The sequence below is a fragment of the Micromesistius poutassou genome, assembly GCF_964030765.1.
Source record: "Micromesistius poutassou genome assembly, chromosome: 1".
Taxonomy (NCBI): Eukaryota; Metazoa; Chordata; class Actinopteri; order Gadiformes; family Gadidae; genus Micromesistius; species Micromesistius poutassou.
Genome location: NC_140271.1, coordinates 6,560,794 through 6,573,246, shown reverse-complemented (window position 1 = coordinate 6,573,246; position 12,453 = coordinate 6,560,794). Strand labels below are relative to the sequence as shown.

General features: G+C 42.8%; 1 protein-coding gene across 1 annotated transcript; it reads left to right on the top strand.

Annotated features, from left to right (window-relative positions):
* Positions 1-2,944: 2,944 nt before the first annotated feature.
* Positions 2,945-5,038, top strand: pvalb8 (parvalbumin 8; the record flags this gene model as incomplete). The annotated part of the gene is made up of 5 exons (XM_084473997.1): positions 2,945-2,997; positions 3,102-3,169; positions 3,442-3,574; positions 4,167-4,276; positions 5,013-5,038. 5 exons carry the CDS (start codon positions 2,945-2,947, stop codon positions 5,036-5,038), a joined length of 390 nt encoding a protein of 129 aa, XP_084330123.1.
* Between the last annotated feature and the right edge of the window lie 7,415 nt (positions 5,039-12,453).

Here is a 12,453-nt window from a genome sequence, read left to right as displayed (position 1 = left end):
CCTGTTTTGTTCTGCGTCGGGTTTACGTTAGCGGACCAATCACAGCTTGCTGCCGCCTCGACGCAAGGTTACAATTTTTGGGAGGTCGCACGTCAGGCCCTTGCGGTGGCCGCAAGGAGAGTCCCCAAGGACGGTCCGCAAGCAGGGTCCTCACGGTCGCCAGCTGGCGCATTTGTGAGTGCCACAGCATCTCAGTGAGGGACGGCAGACAGGTGCCTAAAGTCGGTCCCACGTTCACGCAACGCAAGGACCACGCAGACGCTTCGACATAGTCGTGAATGTTTATGGTCCTGCGTCGGGTTTTAGTGAGCGGACCAATCACGTAACCCCCTTGCGTTGCGTGAACGTGGGACCATAAAGAGCCATTAAAGGTGTCCACCAGCAGCAGCAGCAGCTGAATTCTACTGTGTTGCAAACCGAGCCGGGAATGACTGCTGGGTCTGTCGGAGGATATGGAGTCATATAGGAGGCATTTCCGTCCTGCAGTGTCACGTTGCGGATCAGATGACCCACTTGTCACAGTGTCCTAGACAGTTTTTCAGCAAAGCAGAATACATCCTGTTTTAAAAAATATATCAAGTTATGACACCTGTACAGTGCACACACACACACACACACACACACACACACACACACACACACACACACACACACACACACACACACACACACACACACACACACACACACACACTAGACAGAGAGATAGATGCATAGAAAGAGATGAACAGATGAACACAGAGAGAGGGAGAGAGAGAGAGAGAGACATATCTTTATATATATATATATTTCTTTTTTTTCTCCTTTATTTAACCAGGTGAAGTCCCATTGAGATATTGACATCTCTTTTACAAGGGAGCCCTGATATTGCAGATTCTGAAGCACATCAATATCCATGGTCGTTGCTGAAGTCTCGCAGGACTCTGTCTAATAACCCTTTGCTTTGTGTTTGTGTGTCAGACCGGCTGGGGCCAACAAATGTCTGTAATACACATGTACAACACGCACTTCATATCAAACGGTCAGACACAGAGGCAGACAGACAGATAATTATACGGACGGACAGACAGAAGGGAAGACAGAAAGGCAATGGCAGTCATTTCTACTTCGTCAACATTTGAAGGAATGGGCCATTCGGTAAAACGATGGATCTGAAAGGACCTCTCCTCACCCAAACAACACTTCTTAAGGTTATCTGATCCAGGGTGTTCACCATGACCTCTTCTTCGGACATGAGCTCACCTTTACACACACACACACACACACACACACACACACACACACACACACACACACACACACACACACACACACACACACACAGTCATGCACACACACACACACACACACACACACACACACACACACACACACACACACACTCAGAAACCCAGACACATGCAAGCATGCACGTACAGTCATAAACTTTACTTAACTTATCTTAGTCCACCGTGTCCAGATTATGACTTCTATTTCTGCATTTACTGTATATATGTGTATTTTTATGTGTGTGTGTGTGTGTGTGTGTGTGTGTGTAAGATTGCATATGTGTATGCTTGTGTGCGTGTGTGTGTACACACACACACACACACACACAAGCCGAGGCACCAGGTGAAAATTCTCACCGGTGTTGTACTGTACAGCAATATCTGAACCTTCATCATCATCATCATCATCATCATCATCGTCCTCCTCCGCATCCTCATCATCACCAGCACAGGGAGAGGTTGACCTTGTGTTGCCCATCCCAACGCCTCTCTGAGGGTCAATGATAAGGTCAGAACGCCAGCGACTGCATCCCAGCAGCAGGCCGTCATGGTGGGGTCGGCCATTAAGCGGCCGCCTTCCATTCTGGAACTTCATCTGTTGATTGGAGTTTGTCTCGTAACGTCGCAGGATATGTTTTGAGGGCAAGTTTGTACCCAAAAATGGCCTTAAGCGAGATACCCTAAAACACATGCATTTATAACACATATGATAAACTTTATACAAAAAAAAGTATAAAGTCCTTTTAAATCAAAATGTTTGCTATCTGGTTGAGACTTCAAAGCCCAGTCAGAGAAGCTCAGTTTCAAAATGTTGTGTGTTCTGTCATGGAAAACTGGAAAGGGATCATCAAAGTTGTGTTTCGGGACAGAGGCAGCGGAGAAGTATCTGAATGAGCATTCTGTGTGTGTGTGTGTGTGGGGGGGGGGGGGGGGGGGGGGTGAGAGTGGTGGGGGGATCTTACATAACCATTATTGTTAGTAAAGGTAAGGTACCTCCTAACTTAATTTAACCATTTACAGATCGCTCCACTATCTCCCCTGTCTATCCCTATCGCTCTCTCTCTCTCTCTCTCTCTCTCTCTCTCTCTCTCTCTCTCTCTCTCTCTCTCTCTCTCTCTCTCTCTCTCTGCAGGGCGTTATACGTAGTAAAGGTTAATTAGTTAGGTAGGAAACTCGATCAGGGGCGGGCAGTTGGAATTGGATCCGCACACAGGTAACTCAAGCGATCGTCTTTGTCATTGGAATCAGACCTATATAAATCCTCCTCGACGGACACCACATCACCACATAGTCCACCTCCTGCTTCTTCTGCATCATCACCACTTGTCGGCAACAGCCTCCAACATCACCTCGGTAAGTTGTCTTTCTTGCTGCTCGTTTGTTTGGTCTTGACATTCGGCTGAGTAGGGAATGCTTCATTTTAACTTCCCGTTTGTCTTTCGGATACAATACTTTTATGCTTAGAAATGTGAGGTGTGAGTGTGTATTGTAGGCTAAACAAAATAAGTTTCCGTATTTCCAATACGGTGGTCGCTTTAACGTGCGTTGAAGGATATGGATCCATTAAGATTGACATGATTTGCCTTTGGCAGAAGCCAATCATCGAATGGAAAAACACCTCAGTCTGCGTTTTTATGACATCCATAACAATTTGGAAGTGCACTAAGCTACAGTCCATGGCGCAAACCCAAAAGGGTGCTCTCTCGATCAGCGCGTTAACTAAGACAAAGTAAACTAGGAGCAGTAACTCGCCCTTTGCTTTTGTGTCACTGTCAATTAAGAATGACCGCTCTAGTTCAACGTGTTAATAATTCACTCTTGTTTTTCTTACAGGTTTAAAATGTCTCTCTCATCCATTCTTTCTGCTGATGCCATCGACAACGCTATCAAGGACTGCCAAGGTATCGCCTTTATCCACTGATCCTAGTATCCGTGTCATCTTTAGGAAAACACATTTAGGCCCTACATGTAGCCTCATCTTATCTTATAAAAAATCAACAACTGATTTTATCAATGTAGAAAATTTTGAAGATAAAAACCCCAGCTAAAATCATTTAAAAGGCTGCAATAGAATCAACCGTCAACACGCAGTCAACTTTGCTTGGTCCAGAACTGGTCTGAGCTGCGTGTTTCTTGCTCTTGAAATCATTGTTGAATGTCTTTGTACTTCCAGCTCCGGATTCCTTCTGCCCCAAGAAGTTCTTTCAGATCTGTGGTCTGTCCAAGAAGAGTCCAGCAGAGGTGAAGAAAGCGTTCGCCATTATGGACAATGATGCCAGCGGCTTCATTGAGGAAGAAGAGCTCAAGTGCGTGAGAGGCTGTACAGATTAATGATTGTAGGCTGGAATACTTTAAAATGGACCAATGAGATTCTTAGAAAAACATTCAGAAGTTTGAAAATGACCCACATTTTGTCAATCATAGTCGAAAATAATACGGTCGGTTGCCTATCCTTCAGAAGATCAACACATTTGTTAACCCGGATTATTATTTTCATAATCAGGACTTGTATTAGTTGGAGCCTTTATAGATGTAGCCCTACCATTGTATGAAATGAAGTCAAGCCAATAGCCTTATACACTTCACATATTTTCAAAGTAGCATTACCATTTGGAAAGACATCAGAGGTTCAAAAAAAGAGGCAAGCATACACTTGATAGTTGGTGATACACTGCAATTGTCAATGCCGTATGTAAGCTTCCGTGAGTGACTAGGTATATAAATGCCAGAATAAAAAAACAACAAGCATATAAAAATTTAAAGTCACATTAAAACATTGAAAGAAAAGCTCAAGCACTAAAGAGGGATGAGAGGAGGGTTGGAAGAGAGAGTGTGTTCTTCTGAGTGTAAGCCATGTAATCGGTAATTGACTCTTCTCGGGTTTACTGTGTCCTACAGGTTTTTCCTCCAGAGGTTTTCTCCCGGAGCACGTGTGTTGACCGCTGCAGAGACCAAGAACTTTCTGTCTGCTGCTGACGACGACAGCGATGGCAAAATCGGTGCTGATGGTGAGTCGACCAGTGTCATCTAGCTTCTCTCACCTGGACTTTGACAGTCCGTCACAGTGTTTTCCATTAATGAAAGAGGGTAGGCAATGTTGTATAATGGGGCCTGTGAAGCCCTGTCAGACTATAGTTGTGATTAAGGGCTATACAAACAAAATTGACTTGCCCGCCAATAGGTGAAAAATTGCCAAATTCACATTGTGGGAAAGTTTTGGTGCATGGCACATGGGTGCCTACAGTGAAACCTATATATATTGTGCAAGCAGTAAAACAGCTCCACAAGGAATTTTGCACAGAGCCATCCTTGGAATGTGCAAAGCCAGATTTCCATTCCATTTTCATTGGTCCTGTCTGAAGGTTATGTAAATATTTGGAATTTTAGGGATTTCACTGATTTGCCTAATGTGGGCAACTCCGATCTCACATGAGGACACAGCGTCGCTGTGGACAGCCATAAAACCTGCAGCTCGCTTTGCATGTGTGAGACTATGGATAAAGAGTTTTAGTGCACCTTAATCTGAATAAATGATAGAACCTCTTAGAATAGTTGAAATGATATTGCAGATGATATCTTTTATAATATTGTGAATGATTCCGCTAACAATATATCTCTATCTGATAATAAAATGTATACCTATCTCTACATGATAAAAAAAAATCTCAAATCATATCTCTATCTGAAAAAATATCTCTAATGATACCTCTCGTAATGTTCTGCTGTTGTCTCTTATGTCCACAGAGTTCCAGTCCTTAGTCTTGGCTTAACCCCTTGGCCTCCACCTCTCAGTCTACTTCTCCTCACCTCTCCAATGGACTAGGATAGATTAGTTGGCTATCTAAGCCTGCTTAGAAACCCTCTTATTTATTATATTTCTTTTTAATGTTTCTTTTGCAAGACTTTCCTATGGTTCAAACACATCCACTTTATCATACTTATTAAGCTTTTGAAAATGTTTCTCGCAATTGATATTGTTATGTTGACCAATTACATGTACCATTGACCTACTGACCTATGATAATAAATGAATAAAAAGCCAACGTTTTGTGGTTGTCATGATTTTCTGTCTTGTGAATGTTTTACCTTTCAAAAAAAATGTCTGAAGATGCAGAATGGAATGGTATATGTGTGTTATACAACCAACTGACTTGGTGGAAGACGGTTGCATAAGTCTGTTACCGAATGAGTTTCCTGATGCACCGAGAAAGAGTGCATCCTCCTCACGCGAAGGTCCAGGGCAAATCCACACAAGTATCCAGAGGTTTGCATATGCAAAAATACATTCACACACTCATAGCCGCATAGCAAACAAGCACATGCAAGCTCTCACAGACACACACACACACACACACACACACACACACACACACACACACACACACACACACACACACACACACAAGCGCATAAAAACACTGATTATCACTTATCACCACACGCACACATACAATCTCACACAAAACTCAGAACCACACAGACAAACACACGCACACGGCACACACACGGCACACACACACAAAATCTCAAACATAATTTATGACCTCACACAGATGCATACGCGCACACGCAGAGACACACACACAAACACCACACAGGGATTATTTCAAGTGCATTTTTTTACCCTCAGTTCCTTATTTAGTTCCTTATCTGCTAAATGAGCCTTGAGATTACATTATGTAAGTGTGTTTCTGTTTCTGTCTGTGTGTGTGTGGGAGAGTGAGATGGAGAGCATGAGAATAAAGGAGACAGTGAGGGAGAGCGAGAGACCTATGAGTTGCAGTGCAGAGGCAAAGTGGTGTGAGGACGACCTTGGCGGTACATCTTGGCGTCACCAGGGCTGTATCAAGTGACACCTAAGCGCACCTCACTCTGGACCCAACACACACACACACACATACACACACACACACACACACACACACACACACACACACACACACACACACACACACACACACACACACACACACACACAACTCACTCTGGACAGAACACACATCAACACACGCACACATAGACACACACTCTCACTCTGGACAGAACACACACACAAGTAATCTGGACAGAACACACACTCATACTGACTCTGGAAAGAACACACACACACACACACACACACACTCAATCTAGACAGAACACACACGCACTCACATAAAGACACCCCCCCACAAACATATACATCCACAAGTGCCCCCATACACACAAGCACACACACATACATATGTGCACACAAAAGAAAAAAAACAGCATCTCATCTCAAAAATACTTAACTTCACGCAAATTAGCATGCACATCAGAAAGGTGTCTCACATGTAATGTTTGACACAGTGAAAGATGTTTGGCAAGGCTCCTAGTGTAGTGAATCCAGACCACCACAGCCCACTGGGCCAATTCTTGTGGATGCAAGTAGGAACATGCCTTGCGCAGGTCCCCACCACCAACACCACTCCACCTTCAGCCTTTAAATAGACAATTCGTAACTCTTTGCCTGCACTTAGAGGATTTTCCAGGGATTTGATCTAACAACCACCTCCTCGCTCACCCACCCGCTCGGAGGCGTCGGCGCCGAGCGCGTGCCGCACAAGTACGCTAGAGTTAGCGTAGCCCTAAGTATCCGGTCACGGTATACAGTATTTCTGTATGTATGTGTGTATGTTGTGTGTGTGTGTGTGTGTGTGTGTGTGTGTGTGTGTGTGTGTGTGTGTGTGTGTGTGTGTGTGTGTGTGTGTGTGAATGTACGATTGTGTATGCATATGCTTGTGTGTGTGTGTGTGTGTGTGTGTGTGTGTGTGTGTGTGTGTGTGTGTGTGTGTGTGTGAATGTACGATTGTGTATGCATATGCTTGTGTGTGTGTGTGTGTGTGTGTGTGTGTGTGTGTGTGTGTGTGTGAGTGTGTGAGTGTGTGTATGGATGACAAATGGTAAGGCGGTTTTCACATTTCGTGAAGGTTGCTTGTTTATTTGAGGATAGGGATAGATTTATAGTGTTATCGCTTCAAAACAATAGAAACCACCTGGGTAAGCATCCAACACGGGTCGTGTCATGGTAGAGTTTGCATGTGTTTGCGTAGGCTTCCTTTAGTGGTGAAAAGATTAAAGTTAATTTGTGACTTTTTTTGTGTGTGTGTGTGTGTGTGTGTGGTTGCGTGTGTATAGGTGCAGTTTTATGTACATGCATGTTCGTGTGTATGTGTTGTGTGTGTGTGTGTGTTTGTGTGTGTAATCCTGTGAGGGGACGATGCTACCATTCAGTGTGCCCGTGTGCCTAACGTCCTCAGACAGCTTGGAATGGATGAATAGCATAATAACACATTGAATATTTCATACAAAGTCATATCTGACCTTACACCAACCCTTCCTTTTACACATACATGCCTGTACACAAATGCATCACAGGATAGCAAGATCCAAATGTGTTCTACATAGGTCAAGATTTTGTTTTCATTTTTTTGTGTTGTTCCTTGAACCTTTTAGGAGCCCTGGTCACAATAAAATGGGCCATACACTGTGGGGATTCAACTTTCTATTTTTTTTACAGGGATTTGGGGAAATTGTCAACTTTTGGACGATGATCATAACTCAACACAAAGTTGGGCCTGTTACTTAATGTTACTCACAACCGAACGTTGCCCTGATTAATACCAATAAAGGATTGAACGTATTGTAATTAAAGTGCAGCAATGGGACCAAGCCAAACATGTTGACAGACCAATTTAGGGTCAAGTTCCCAAGAGTTCAAGTTGCCCATATTCACAAAGGATCTGTGTGTGCGCTGTTTGCGTTAATGCGTGATTGTGTGTGCATACCTGCGTTCCTGCTCTATCTGTGTTTCTACGGCACTTGTGCATATATGCAAGTGTGTGTGCATGTGTCCTTTCATGCAAGTTGGTATTTGTCTGCAAGCAAGTGTGTATGCGTGCATTTTATTGCATATGCATCTATTGTATTAGTATTGTATTAGCGTGACCCTCTTGTCCGATTAACAGCGAAAAAACACAGTTGGCATAATCCAAAGCACATTACATTAAACTGAATTCATACGCATATTAATATCATGGGGTGGTCCCTGCGGGAATCTAACCCAAAACCATAGCACTGTTAGTGCCATGCTTTTCTCCACACAGGACACACAGGACCTTGTGACCCCGTGTATTGCAATCTGACGTTCTTAAGTCAAAGTGAACTTTATTGTCAGTTCGACCGTGCAACAAGTTACATAGAGGACCGAAATTGCGTTTCCCCATCCTCCAAATGTGCTATTAATATATTTACGAAACAACATATAACATTATAACAAAATAGTGCAAAAAGACAACAACAAACATATAACATACAACATAATAGTACAAGAAGACAACACCAAATACACACAACATATATAGACAGACAGTAGCTACATTACATTCTACAGAGTAGAATATTCACAGTGTTATGAGGTTATAAAGGTGAAATATAGTAAAGTGCAAAAATGGTGCCGAATAGCAGCATGAAAAAAACACACAAACTGACAAACACGCTCACCCTACACACTCCCTCCCTCCCTCCCAGAGAAGGCAAAATAATATGCAGCCAACTCTGGGACCCCATTGGGAGAAAGGAGAGAAGAAGGGCTGCCCCCTTCCTGAAGGAAGATCAAGAGGAATGGAGGACACGATTGGGAGCTCATCCCATGGGTACTGCAGAGAGAACCAGGGACATCACTGAGGGAAGCCAATCGGTAACACAAGCCCCGTGTGGGTGGAGCAGGGGGTATGGGGTGAGGGAGAGGGAGACATACAATAGAGGGCCTGACCCTGGCAGGTCAGGCGGAGAGACGCATGGTAAACAGGAAGAGGGAAATGTGAGCTAACGGTCCACGGTCGACTGCTGCGGGACGGGCGAGCGAGATAGAGTAACAGGGAGATTATCAAGGCTCAAGGTTAGACAGATGGAGAGAGAGAGAGGGAGAGAGTAGTAGAGACACGGGGGGAAAGAGAGAGAGAGAGAGAGAAAGAGAGAGAGAGAGAGAGAGAGAGAGAGAGAGAGGGAGAGAGGAAGAGAGATTGATACGATGTCGGAACAATAATGCTGTGCTACCTATGAAGACAGACATACAGGTTGCTGAAATGTGAGTCCAAAAAGTGACCGGCAGCTTCTCTAATTGGCTAAGAGCATGATCGGCTCCTGAAGGCCTGGAGAAACAGGACATTTCCAGTCTACTACTATGAGGGTTTGACACATGATTATATGGAATTAATATGGAATATCAATAAATTAACATAATATAATATGGATCATTAAATAGTTATCATTACCATACCATGCTATATATATATATATATATATATATATATATATATATATATATATATATATATATATATATAGCATGTATATATATATATATTCATGGAATAAGAATATATTTAATAAGAGATAAAAAACGATGTCAAATAAATACAAATCTACACATCAACACCTAAGCTGAATAAAAAATCCTTGTTCTTAACAAGCTTCTTACTTCACAACTGACAAGCCACTCAATGTTATTAATCTCTCTCCCTCTCTCTCTGTTTCTGGAAAAGAAGCCATGAGTTCTCGATTGGTCCATTTATCAGCTTAGTATTGCTTTCCACTCCATTGTTTTTTGACGATAACACCGTGCAACAGCTATATAGAACCACGCTCTGAGATATAGTGTCAAAGAGGGGGTTGGGGGGGTGGGGGGGTTGGGCCTATAGCACTTGTTCTTAGAAGCTCAATAATTGATGGTACCTCTTCATTGTCACCAAAAACTTAAACCAAGAAAAGAGTGTCTGGCTCACCTTACCTATTAAGTCTGTTTGAAACATTAATGGGCCACCCATCTTCCTACTGAAAACCAATTGACAAAGAAAGAGAGACAGACAGAAAGACAGAAAGACAGCGAGATAGCAAAGCATTGTAAAGAAAAACATAAACCAATTTTATATTAAAACACCAGCGAGTGCAACATTTTGGATTCGCCCTCGTCCTCCCAAATGGGGATATGTGTGGATGTATGTAACAGGACAGTCACATGATAGGCTAAACAGGGATGGATGTTGTGAAAGATGTAACTGCATTGCTTGGATGAATGAATGGGCTGGGTGAGCTCAGAGCAGGGTCTCCATCCATAATGCAGGGGCTTGACTGTCCACGGTTCTCTAGTGAGTTGCGGCTGCACTGTGCCTCAGATGAAGATTATGTCTTGGGTCTAGGTAGCTTCTCATCCATGAATGATGGATGGAGATGGACATATCCATGGGCCTATGGCCCTATTGATAAATCAATAATAATTAGCTCTTGTGCAAGAGTCAGTCAGTCAAAATCTCTTGAGGTGGTAAAAAGCCAAAGCTTTATTTTTTCAAGATGGCAGGATGCGTCTGCACAATGTATTGTTATAATGTATATATTCTATTTGATACAATTTAGAACTTTTTACTGGGATGTCAATGCTGCACATTTCAAGTTATTTGGTTTTGAAATTCAAATGGGGGAAGGAGATGCTCGGTAGAGAGAGTCCCTCCCAACACAAGGAATACCTTACTCGTCTTGATCACAGTTGGACACAGTTGCCATTCTTACTCAAAAACAGAAAGACAGATGCATGCACTTAACGCCTATGTGGTCTGAGCAGTCGAACATGTCTTCAGTACCATCGGGTTTCAGATACAAACCATGGGAGGTGGTGGTCAGTCTGGTCAACTAAAGCATCACAATGTCTCAGACATTAGGATAGCTACGTGTTGCAGTGAGGACACACTTTGTTGAGCCGTGTCAAAGAAGAATGTCGTACACATGAGGGGCGACACTGTTTCTTCAACCCTCAGCCACCTGCTGAAGTCAAACTGGAGGAGAAGACTGAGCTCTTCCGTCTCGTCTCTCTGCTTCTTTTGTTGGCTGCTGCCTCTTAATTTCCCATTTAAAGGGTCGGAGGGACTTCTAACTAGTATATCATTGATGGAAAGAGGGGAGGCTATTATAGCTGACCTTTAGGCATTCTTAGAGAGAGATAGAGAGAGAGAAAGAGAGTTTGTAAATATGTATTAGCAGCTGGATCTCTTATCAAATCACCATTAGGAAAATTATCATATGACATGATTATGGAGTAATGTTCTTATTTTGTGCTTATTTGTTTTCTTTATGTTTTTTATGTTAATTAGCTTGAATGTTTTAATTATTTTTGTTTTATTTTATTTAAGTTTATGGCTGAAGCCTTCACATTTACCCCATCAAGCGTTGGATCTGCGACCAGACAGTATGCTAACAGGTGCTCCTGCATGGCAAATACCTGTGGATATTTTTCAAATAACCAGGTGCTACCATGTTAGATTCTAGGTCCTTTCGCAAGATCTTTAGTCGATTATCCATATTTTTGTAAATGTAGATGCCTAACCCAACCTGTTCTTTAATGACGTAACCCTGAGTGTAATATTTGAGTGTAATATTTTGATACCTTAATCCATAATTAATAGAATCAGTCAAATCTTTGTCTCAAACCAACAAATTCTTGGTGATTTCAATAATAGTCAAATTTACCATCAAACAATAAGACTTTATGTGTGTTTATGTGTGTGTGTTTGTGCATGCATGCATGAATGTGTGTGTGCCTGTGTGTGTGTGTCTCTGTCAGTCAGGATACGTCAACTATTGACCTCTGACCCCGTACATACTCTTCACAGCATTGGCCATGTTCCTACACGGTGTACAACATGACCGCAGTTCACTGTCAGGTTACAACCCCAATGCCAGCTCAGTTTCCTGTCCATCAGATCTCACCAATTGCTCAACTGGGCCACCCGGAAAACCCAAAACTCAACCGTTGCATTTTAATTAAGCTCTCTTCACCTGTGTCCCCTCTAGCTAAGTGGCATGGACACCTTTCTGGAAACAGTACAAGGGGTGTACCGTATCGAAGGCAGGGATTAGTGACAGGGAGTGGTCGAGAGACATTGTAAATAGAACCACCGTCAGACCGCTGCGACCTCAGGGACGCAAGGCTTCTCCTGCAGTGGTGAATAAAAAGGAACTCTTCTGCTGCTGCAAGGGGAGGAGCGTGTCTCCATGATACAGAGCAGTACATTCAAATGTAGGTTTTATCCAATCAGAAGAAATGTATGGCAGGTGAGATATATATATATATATATATATATATATATATATATCTCACCTGCCATACATT